Source organism: Corvus brachyrhynchos, unplaced genomic scaffold, assembly GCF_000691975.1.
Source record: "Corvus brachyrhynchos isolate BGI_N302 unplaced genomic scaffold, ASM69197v1 scaffold3, whole genome shotgun sequence".
NCBI classification, from domain to species: domain Eukaryota; kingdom Metazoa; phylum Chordata; class Aves; order Passeriformes; family Corvidae; genus Corvus; species Corvus brachyrhynchos.
In genome coordinates, this window is record NW_008237619.1 from 10,478,927 (window position 1) to 10,490,925 (window position 11,999).

General features: G+C 41.3%; 1 protein-coding gene and 1 long non-coding RNA gene across 2 annotated transcripts in view; one reads left to right on the forward strand and one right to left on the reverse strand.

Annotated features, from left to right (window-relative positions):
* Positions 1-60: 60 nt before the first annotated feature.
* The window catches only part of LOC108446143, an 18,032-nt gene continuing 6,093 nt past the window's right edge, over positions 61-11,999 (reverse strand). The window contains exon 3 of the long non-coding RNA XR_001861259.1: positions 61-3,826. This is a non-coding gene — a long non-coding RNA (uncharacterized LOC108446143). The remainder of the gene's footprint in view (positions 3,827-11,999) is intronic.
* Positions 6,185-11,987, forward strand: GPR15 (G protein-coupled receptor 15). The gene has a single exon (XM_017731931.1). It carries the CDS (start codon positions 7,356-7,358, stop codon positions 8,454-8,456), a length of 1,101 nt encoding a protein of 366 aa, XP_017587420.1. The 5' UTR covers positions 6,185-7,355; the 3' UTR covers positions 8,457-11,987.

Consider the following 11,999-nt stretch of genomic DNA (forward strand, 5'->3'; position numbering starts at 1 on the left):
CGCCGCGCCCGCCCGCGCGGGGCACGCTGGGCGATGTAGTTCTGCCGCCCCCTTCCGGAGGCGCCGGGCGCCGGCCCCCGCCCCCACGGGGCAGCCCTTTCCAATGGCTCATCACCCGTGCTGGGGAGAAATTCCTCCTCATGTCCAGCCTGGACCTCCCCGGCACAGCTTGGGACTGTGGCCTCTCGTCCTGTCGCTGGTTATCTGGGTGAAGAGGCCGATCTCCACCTGGCTACAACCTCCTTTCTAGTTTTTTCTGTTTCTCTTGATCGCTTGGAAAAAATGGTGACATGATAGCCTGGGTGAATGACTTGGGAAAGCATGGAAGGGGGAAAAAAACCCAGTAAAAATTGCAAAAAAATTGGTAACACTGGCTCCATGCCTCAAACTGGACGTTTCCCTCCATCCCTGGTACACGAAACCACGGAAATGACAAGAGGACTCGTAAAAGTGGTCAACAATTCCCCTGTTTGAGAGACCAGCCCACCCAGTCTTGGTTTTACAAACCTCCAAACAAGCAAACAAATAGTCAGAAAAAAACCCCAGCATCATCCGAGGCTTTCACGCTCTGAGGACTTCTGGGGAATTATCCTGATCAACTCCTCCGCCAGAACAGCCAGGAAGCATTTTTGCAGCAAGGTAAGAAAGTAGGATGTAAAGGTGAAAAACAGCCACAGAAGAAACTTCTCAGATTTGGTGCAACATTACTTTTTTAATTAAAAAAATTATTAGAAATTGTATTTAATGAAAGACATTTCTGTCTATATGCCCCACCTTTCTGGGACATGGAGCTGTCTCAGCAACACTTCATAATAAAACTGTGTAGAAAGACATATTTCGCGGTCTGTCTGGGATTTATCGTGGACTCTAAAATACTTGACATCTTTATCGATGGCCTGGAAGAAAGCAGAGTACTGCTGATAAACCTCACAGATGACACGAGGGAAGGGTAAATAATGACATAGAGAGGGTACTGGGACAGGGTGACCTGATCATGTCTCCTCGGCTGGGGCAAGCAAACATGCATTTCAATAAGGTCATCGATGAGCTCATTAATTTAAAAGCAAAGACTGGAGGCTATACTTACCTGACATAAGATTTCATCCTGGGAAACACAAAATGAAAAAGGAAGAATGTTGGTGAAGTACCAACTACCAAGATGTGACCCCAAAAACCCCCCAACTTTCCCGTAACCACGGATGTATAAACTGAGAAATAACAAGGAAAGAAGTTGTATCACATCTAGAATTGCTGCTGGCTCTGAAATAGCATGACTAGTTTTGATATGTTGACAAAGTAGAGATAAACCTGAAAAGGGATATGAAAATCACTGAGCAATTAGAAAACCTCTCTTAATGAAATATATCACAGAAGGTCAGTCCATTTTATTTATAGAAGAGGAGTTTATTTAAGGAGTTAATTTATTAAACGAAAGGACTCACAAGACTATAAAATACATGTAGTAGCAACAGGGAACAAAAAAAATCAGTAACTTCTTTCTGTATACCTGGAAAAGCTATCCAAGGTTGAAGCCAGAAAACATTAAAAGGAAAAAAAGTCAACAAAACCCCTGTGTATTCTAAGCCATGTAAATTGTACTACGTAAATTGTAAAAGCAGAATTGGAACCATTTGCTGTAAAATGCAGTGAATTATCTAACACTGGCACGACTACAGTTTTCTCCTAAAAGATCTAATTTTGTAAAAATGAAAATCAATTCTGAAAAATTTTGCAGCCATTGCTACTTCCATTATTAAATTAGGCTACGGTGGCCTCTTCTTTTTCATAATCTGCCCTGATCAATGTGAAGTGTGCAGCTGCTCAAAAGCATCCAGAAGGAATTTTCATTTTATTTACTTAAAATCAAATACTCTCTACAGATTCCACCTGGATTTTTTTTTCCTGGAAAAATACCCTTCCTTATAGTAAGAGCAACCCAATAAAAACGTTACAGATAAATGCATGGTGTCATTCCTTGCCAGCAACGCTTTTCTTTTTTCTCTTCTTTTCACACCTCCTCAATGTGCCTCAGCAGAACCACTGGTTGATCAGTTTAGTTACAGCACAGGATGAGTTGGGAAGGTTTTAAAAGTAAGAGTTTGCTTTACTGTGCACAGGAAAGCACAAAGGGAACAATGCTAAGGAAATAATCCTCAGGGCTATAGCTTAAATGCTATTCCTGCTTTTGGCAAAAGTGAAGTTTCTTTGATAGCAGACCTGGATCACGAGCATTACTGAGTTCTCGGGCATTGACGGAGAGTTTAACATTAGAGTGCTGCAAACAAAACAAACAAAACCAAAACCCCAGTATGTTGCAAAAAAAATTTAAATTGTTTAGTACAAAATGTGTGTCATTGTAGTTCTCACAGTCTAAGGAAATATGTAAGCATTTGTAGGAGGTGGCACCATTTGTATTAAATGAAGCTGATACAAGACAAAAAAAGAAAAAAAACCTTCTTCATATATCACGTTCACTTCAGGAATTATTGATTCAGACCTGAAAAAGGTGTTCAAAAGTCTGCCCGTTTCTTCCAAAACTACTAGTTAATTTACAAGATATCACCTCCCCCAACAAATATTCTCTTCTCAATAATAAAAAGTTTTAGTTTTAAATAAAATAAAAAGTTTTTCAGGTTTAGTTTTAGGCACCATCTATGAGCATTTCCCACAGCCTGAGTGAATAGAAAATCCCTCCCATTCCCCTCAGACCTCTTTATACAGTTTGCCTGGTTTTATTTCTGCCTTCTTTGTTTTTCTTTAATTTTTTTTGTGGCACAGAACACAGTAGTATAATTTTCACAGAGAGAAAACCTTCTAGATGTGCTTCTCCCAAATAACATGAATAGCGTTGGGGCATTATAATGGTACTCATCCTTTATGTCAGTGCTCTCCAAACCTTTTTATCATGCATCTTTTCAGTAAAAGCTTTTTGAGCAGGCACCCCTATTAAATGTATATATTTTTTTAGAATTATACATATGTACTACAGTACCAATATATAATGTACATTATAAAACATACACAAAAATAGAAATTAAAAAAAGATTAAATAAACAGCAATAGACAATAAGCAATATTTAAAAATTAAGTGTACAAACGTATTTTCTTCCTGCACTGCATTTTGTAGACCACTGCTCTCAGCATTAAACTATTTCAGTCTATCAGTGCCCACAATTTTACCTGAATAGGTCCCACCTTTTCCTCTTTGTTGAGAGACGAAACTTCTTTTGGTTAGCATTCATGTGGTTACCTTTGAGCCTGCCTTCAACTAGCCATAGCATAGTAGGGCAGTTGCAGCCAATTTAGTGTGGGGTTTTTGATTTTTTTTCTTTTTTAATTAGGTCTGCAAATCTGTTTCTTACATGTTTTTTAAGTAAAATCATTCAGAAACTACTACACTTTATTTTACAGCCAAACGAACCTCTGTCCTTCTCAGCATTTATCACTATTAATAATTTACAGATACGCAGCTTATTTTATCTAGCTGCCTGTTCTTATATAAAAGTGCATGTACAAGCTGGAACAAAATGACATTTCAACTATCAGTAAAACAGAGGGTGTAGAACAACAACAACAAAAAGAACAAAATATAAACAACACAGAAAACCAAACCCACACCTTGCTACCTGAAATTGCAGAACTTTGTAAGGCGGAGGTGGTGTGTGTAACAAACAAAATCGGCAACGCTGCCTACTTCCTGTGCAGATACTTTTCCCACAAATTACGTGACTACCTACCATAATACATCTATCACAGGCATTACAGAACCGTGAACAAAGACGTGACAGCTTCTCCCTTGCTGCTCTTGGAAACATCTCAGCGCTTCCTAGGAGGAAGATTTAAGGAATGGTGTAAACACGGACCTGACAGATCTCACAGGTGCATTTGAGAGAGTCAGAACCATCAGAGCAACACACAATTTAAAGCAGAACTGGCCACATGCAGGGCCACAGTCGCAGTACCTGCTCTGAGTGCCTGGTTACAACGGTTGAGTTCATTCTCAGCACCCAGAAGCTTCATTTTTTCAGAGCTGCATCAAGGGCTGGACAAGATGGGTATCCCGAATGGAAGAACATACACCTGAGCCAACCAGTAGCTGGTTGCTTCAGAAGAGAATTCTTTCAGGAAAAGTGTTTACATGTATCTGGTGAAGCCTGGGAGGAGGAAAATGCTGTGGAAATACAGGAGTAGGATGAGGAGAGGATAGAGTCTGTCCTCCTGAGCTTTCTGTAGTATCTGTGCAGGAGTGTTATCAGGGGAATTTCCATGTACTCAGTATTTTTGATAGCTTGGCTCTATCTCAGGGAAGTGAACTCTGGGAAGAGTAAGAAACTACATGATGCCCTAAGTGAATCACAATCACACAAAACCACCCCAGACTACTGACAAATATGCTTGCTGCTGCTCCACTTGGATAATTACAGATCACTTCATTATTCACGACTATGCTTTAGATTATCTTTGCAAATCTTCTGTTCAGATAAGGAAGTGTCACATGTGGAATATGGCAACATGCAGTGACATCCCTAAGTCTGCTTGTAGCATTCAAGAAATACAGAGCAAATTCAGCAGAGCAGAGTTGGTCCCTGTTGGAAAAGGTTTACTATTTAATTTTTTATTTTAGTGAGTAAGGCTGTTAATCTAAAGAGAGACAACACAGTGAGGAACCACAAACACAGGAATACACAGACATAAACTTATCTTTATTATGCCTTTAAGCTTTTTGAAGATACTTTTTTTGTTTGCTCTGAGGTGGAGAGGGAAGGAGTGAATTTCAAGGAGTATGAAGTAGTGTGAGATGGAGGGAAGAGAAGTTTGTGTCTGATTTCTAAAGCTTGTAACTGCTTGTAAGCTGTTATTTTCTAACTGCAGAGTAAAATAACAGGTAGGTCCGCCTTTGCAAGAGAGGCAGAACTGTTGTAGAACTGACTGTAGGGTTCAGCTGATCTCCTGTTCTAGTACTGATGGAAAGAGAATGCCTCCATTTCCCACTGCTCCTTGGAAGAAAAAACAAACCTGAAAACACATTCCTTGAAGCAGCAATAAGCAAAAATCAGCAAAACTCATGTCTGCACTGAATTCATCAAATATCTTTTTTTGTAAACTGTCAGCTACTTGGGCTCTTTTACACAAGTCTTGGCTGAAAACTCAGTGTATTCTTTTTTCTCTTCAGATGGGGAGAGGATGGTTTTTAGCCTGTGTTTTCTTGCAGGTTTACACTTGATGTCTCCTGCATGCAAATTGCAATGCCCTCAAATGCAACCTGATTCTAAGTGTGTTAGGAGTTTGGTTCTGTGCTTCCTTCTCCCAGCTTTGCCAGGGGAGAAATAAGGTGGCACACAAATCCATATGTAACTGACCAGTGACAAGTCTCTTATGAACAAAAAGACTTATGGCAACAGTACCTACTCACTTTAATCACCACAGAAGAGACTTTTACATTTCATTGAAAATAAGAATTGTCTTTTAGACAATCAGGTGCAGGAGATTACTCCTAGAATAACAACGAGGCATTTTAGAAATCTATGGAAAGTTTTTTTACTCTGATTCATAAGTGAACTAACTAAACAGAGTCACTGCCTCCTACTTAGAAGAGGACACAGTGATTTATAGGGTGAACACTTACACCCACTTTGAGAAGGTGGGAAGATGATTTTTAGCCTGCTATTCCTTACAGGTTCACATTTACATCTGTGACATACAAATCAATAATCTTAGCCAGGGTGTTTTTATACACCTTGATCCTTTCTCAGAGTTTGTGGTGGCTGAATTACACTCACTAGGCAAGTGCTTACACATTCCATAAAAATAGTCAGCTAGAGTCCACTAGTGCCCTACAGATAGGAAGGCAGTTGTGTATAACTAGGCACTTGTTAGATATCAGCATATCTACAGCTGAGACAGTGCCCACCTAAATACCCTTCCATCCAGCAGCCAGTCGTTTCACAGCAGGCACCTGCTGCACAGGAGCACATAACCTGAGCCCTGGGAGAATGAATCTGAGTGCATCCAGAGTGCACTGGAGGGACTCACTTGCTGTGCATGCAGTTTGGAGTTGCTCTTTGCATGTGAAGACACATACAGATGCAATCTGTCTGCCTGGGGATGGAGCACACACCAGGAGGTGATTTCCTCAAAGCTTTGAGAATCCTGGAGGCACGCCTGGTCTGTGAACATGCTGGTGGGAGGGAGAGGAAGGAGAAAATGAATTTATCTTTAGAAGAGAGGAAAGATGATGAAAACTAATAGTGCAGGTTTCAAATTAGTATGCACTGACAAAGCTGTAATGAATTCAGTAGTTTTAAAAATGAAATTTCCATTTGATTTATGCAACGCTGCAGGGGCTGTCTGTAAGGTAAGTCACAGCTGGAGCAATACTGATATTGAGAGTGAAAGATGGAAGAAATCAGAGCTCGTTAAGAGGAGTGAGTGCTGTATATAAGAACAGCTCAAGAGCCATGCAGGCTGTGCAGCCAGAAGGAGAAGGAACAAACTGCTGCTCTGGAGTCCAGGACTGTGGCTGATAAGGAAGCCTATGTGGGGGATGGGAACAGCCAGTCAAGTTTCAAATTGCAGAAGAATATACGACACACTGGAAAACTGTTCTTGAAGTTTCTAATACATTCCTAGAGCTGGATGTGGGCACTCCAGATCTAGGGGAACTGGTGGGGCTGCAGGGCAGGAGGAGAGCACTGGTAGGGCAGCGAAAAACCTGGGACAGGTAAAGAACAACCAACTACAGGGTAGAATGGTTATAGTAGTTTTAAATGTTTCTCCCTGTATATATTCGTATGAGAGAATTACTTTCAAACAGAAAACAACAATCATAACCAGACAAGTAAAGTGAAAACCTCCAAGCCTCAGAAAAGTCAAACTTGCCCCAACAAGCAATTTATACAAAATATTTTGAATATAGATAAAGGTTGGGGCACCTGAATTCACTGTTCCTGGGCTTCTTATGAGCTGGTACAATCTCAAATGCCTTCAAACTACAAATATACTTTCCTAAAAAAAAAAAGTTCAGAATCTTGAAAACTACCTTCCCTCCACCTGAAAGAAAAGCAAAACCTGAAGCCAGAAAATGCAAAATGGAGATAGAATCAGTAAAACTAAACCTGATTTTTAAAAACTCACAAGCATTTATTCTGAAGGCAGGGTTTTGACTAATCAGGTACTCTTGTTGCTTGTTTTTTGCCTGTGCAGTTGGTTAAAAGGGTAAAAATTACCTCCCCACAAAACCACTTTTCTGCTCCTCCCCCCCTCTCCCCCTCCTCCCCGCTCACTGATAAAATGTTTTTAACGAAGACCTGGAAGGGAAGGGTAAGGGGAAGCTCCGAGCCTCCCTCAGAGAGAGAATGAAGACTGCGGGGCCAGAAATGGAACTCCCTGAGCTGTCATCCATGGCTACAGTCAGCTTCAACTACGACTACTACTACGATGACCAGTGCCAGTACCAGCAGCTGCAACATATGTCTACTTTCCTCCCTATCCTTTATAGTGCTGTGTTCCTGGTGGGCATCGTTGGCAACTCAATCCTGATAGCGGCCTTGGTCTTCAAGCGACGGGTCCAGAGGCTGATTGACATCTTTATCATCAACCTCGCTGCATCTGACTTCATCTTCCTCATCACGCTGCCATTCTGGGTGGACATGGAGGTGTCGGATGAGAACTGGAGGGTAGGATCTTTCCTCTGTAAAGCTAGTTCCTACGTCATCTCAGTCAACATGTACTGCAGCATCCTGCTCCTCACCTGCATGAGTGCTGACCGGTACCTCGCCATCATGCACCCCTCTGTCGCAAGACAGATCAGAACAAGATCCTATTCCAGAGCACTCTGCATCTGTGTCTGGTTATTATCCTGCTGCTTAGGGATGCCGACCCTTTTGTCCAGAGAACTGAAGAAGCAATATGGAAAGACTTACTGCACAGACAAAGCCGTGACAGAAGCCAAACAGATCATGTCACTGATGCTTTTAATCCTGGCCTTCTTCTTCCCACTGTTGAGTATCTTAACCTTTTACTGCTCCATCACCAAGAGACTCTGTGTGCACTATCAGAAGGCTGGGAAACGTGATAAGAAACTGAGGAAATCCATCAAGATCGTCTTCATTGTAGTGGCAGCTTTTGTTGTCTCCTGGGTTCCTTACAATCTTTTCAAGCTTATGGCCATCCTTTTGCGACTCCTAAAGCATCCTGACTGCTTTTCTGGCACGGTTGCCTTGCTGGGCATAAAGGTGAGCAGCCCTTTTGCTTTTGCCAATAGCTGTGCCAACCCTTTCATTTACTTTTGCTTTGACAACTACATCCGCAGAGCCATGCTCCAGTGCCTGTGCCCACGGGTGAAAATCAGCAGCAACAACTCTGACACCCTGGACACCCACCTGAGCCATTCCTTATCCAGTTTTGTGGCAGGGGATTATATTGCCAGGAAGAGGAAGCGCTCTGTGTCCCTCTGACTGGGAGCTGGGGCTGCGGAGGAAGGAACTTCTCCCCCCAGAGATGGCAGGAAAAGAAAAAGAGAATCGAGCAACAGAGAAAGGTGCGACTGTAATGCAGCCAGTGCTTCAGGTGGGTGGGATGCTGCTTCCTTTTAAATGCAAATAGATGGGATAGGAAACCTTAACCCCAGAATTACTTCACAATGATGATTGCTGTGACAACGCATGGTGTAAATGCGAAACCATCATACCGAGAAACAGCTACAAATGCTTATGCTGGAAGCCCAGTACAAGTTCTACAAACTACAGAAAAGAACCATGTGACTCAGTCAAGGCCTCTCCGAGACAAGCTTTGAACTTGTGTGCATATAGGTTTTCATTCTGTGTGAGAAAAACGAGTGTTTCTTTTTGGTTTCTAGCTTGCCCACAAATAATCCACAATGTCCTCAAACCAGCCTGAACAATTACGGGCTTTTGGAGGTTTTCTGAACTTAGAAATCCAGTATTTTTATGAATTTGTGTGTTACCAGTTCTCATAACTTGAGTCTTGTGCATTTTAAGTCTCAGCTTCTTATTATAGCATTAAATCTTCAGTTTTAATCATAATCATTAAAGTGTTTAGCCCCTCGGATTTCAGAAAAAAGAGAACTTGAAGGCAGAGAAACCAGGAGACAAGCAAAACCTTGCATTTAACTTTTCTCTTAAAGGAAAGAAGACCAACAAAAGCACACTTGTGCTTTTAAAGACTTTTTTTGAGGACCTCACACAATTTCTGACTGCTTGGGTCAGAACTAAAGAGTTCCAGTAAGGAAAAGGACATGGTGGGTTCTAGAGCGAGCGGTTACACACATGCAAACCTGCTAAAAGGCTTCAAAGGGAAGACAGCTGTATCAGCTAACTTAGCTCATGAAAAATAGAAATGAGTAAAGCCTGAAGGGCTGACTACTGACTGGACAGCAGAGAAAAAAACCCTGGAGACTGGGCGATGGCAGTGGTATCCCTCCGATGTAACTGCAGCATGTGTACATTCACACTATGGCTTTTCTTTTCACACCTCTTTGTTTTCTAAACATCCGTAAATGGCAATAACTATTTGGAGTGTTACAAATAAATCCTGGTGTTTGCTTTTTGTATCGGCAACAGCTGAGCTGTTTAATGCCTGCAGAGAAACAAAAGCAGACCTCACACAAGGGCGGCACAAACCTAGAAGCCAAGGCATGCACATCTGGCCCAGCTCCCCAGCCAGTTCCACACTGGACCTGCTGGCTACCAGAGCAGGTGGAGAGCTGGCTCAGAGGCTCAGGGCAGGCAGAAGTGTCTTTCAGCAACTGCTGGTGGCAGAGTGCTCTCTGGCGCACAGTAAGATACTGGGATACACACCTGGGCTACGAGGAGGGTATCACAGAGACACACACAAGGGTTTTGCTCTCCCCTCCCTTCATTGCATGTGTTTGCTTCCTCCCTCACGACCTCTTCTAAAAGATTTTGTTTTTCTTCCTCCACACGGCAGACTTTCCCTCCCACCCCCACCTAACTCCCACACTCCTTTTTCAGGCGTACAACTGCATGAAGAGCATCAACTGTTGCCAGACCTGCCAGTGTTTGAGACTGAGACCAGTGTCAGCTCAAATTTTAAAGTTAGAGTTCTAAATTTATTTGCAGTGACCCTCAAAAACTGCTCTCTTCTCCATCTCTTATCTTCTTTCTACCTTTACAAGTGTATAAGGAGACCTTTTTTTAAAAAAAAAAATAAGCCTAAGATTTGCATTTCAACTAAGATATGGTTTTCATTACAGCACTGCAGTACTTTGGAATACACCCAATGTACAAGACCTTAAATAATTCTAGTTAAGGCTGCTTCTTTCTTTTTTTTAAATACTTCAAAATACCAGATCAAATTGGAAAAATTACTAAGGAAATCCACCAAGATCTCATGCTCAAAGCTTTAGTTTCTGAAAAATAACAAATAAACTTGATAGATATTGCCAGGTTTGAGGAGAATCACATATAAATGCCACAGCAAATGCTCCACATGAGCAAGGAAATAAAATATACCAAAGGCAACTAATTCAGCAAAGGAAAACTCAACAGATTCTTTCAGACTTTCATCCAGAATAGTGTACTTTATTTTCTTGTGAACTGCAGGTCGTTTGACAATTTCATGACATGGTAAACATTGTTTTCTTTTTTTTTTTTTTTCCAAAGAAAAGACAACCTATGCTTGAACAGCTTTACTTCAGGGACTTTTACTATTCCATATTAACATTTATTAGTTTGTTGGCGCTAAAATATCTTAAGATGATAGCAAAATTATTGTGATTGAAAGTATTTAACGTGGTAGACTTGAGTAATGTAACAGGATGCCTATTTTATCTATGTTAAAAGAATGTAATGACAGTAAATTGGCTTGCTATGTAAAATGGAAATGGTGCAATTCTGATATGACACCTGCCAAAGACCTTGGCAAGTAATTTGGATAAGGCTTTTTTCCCTGCAACTTTTATTATTTTAAAATAAATCCACTATGACTGCAGCTAAGAAATATTATTTGGCTTTTTGTAATCTAACTTCTGCTATCATTGTCATCAGAAAATAGCAAAGCATTACTAGAAAATCTGTCAGTGAGTCTGGATGGGAACATTCATCTACCCATCCCACAAACCTTTTCATTATTTCAGAGATGCTTTTATATTGCCTTAGAATTAAATCAAGACCTTTTGAGGTTTTTAATGAAAACAACTACACTACCAGTACCACCCCCAGCAATCTAGAGGTTGGTGCACTTTCCTGAGGTGTACACAATCAAATTTGAAGTGCCTCTCCTTCTTGGTACAAATCAGGATCCTGTTAGAAGCCTCTCTTGGTCTCAGTTTTGGCTTGAATGAATCAGCATTTTTCAGAAATAAAGTATTTCATCTCAACACAAAGAAAAATTCTACCCAGACCTGATGCTTGCTTAAATAGGCAAAGAAATTTTGTGACTTTAATTTCAGCAGCATATGTACTAGCACTGACAACTGCACCACAGCTAAATGGAAAACTTTGAGTTGCAGAGGACTGAGGAGAAAGTCACACAGGGGATAGCTTCAGACCCAGGATAAGCAGGGCAAACCTGCTGCCCTCAAAACAAGAAAAGTGGTGTAGTCACTGCAGTGGACTGACCCTCCACAAGTACTGCAGTGAAGATTGGCTCTTGGAAGCCAAGAGGAAAACTTCCACTGACTTAGATGCATCCAGATCTCATCTGCAGCTTCTTGTCTTGGCTCCTTCAGACTGGTGGGAGGCAAAGCCCCTCGCAGCATGTCTGTGCCTCAGGTTTCAAATAGGCTGAACTACAAAAAGAATATTTCCTGACCTTGCAAAAATATTGCAATGATAGATTTGCTGACTGCTCCACAGGAACAGCAAGGTCATTGACAAAAGACGTGGGTTTTTTTCTCAGGTGCTTGCAAGGCATACTGTACAAAGAGATGTCAGCTCATGTGGGGAGACTAACACACACTTTTAACAGTTACACTCTTACTCCTGCAATACTAGTTTATTATCCCTGTAGGAACACAT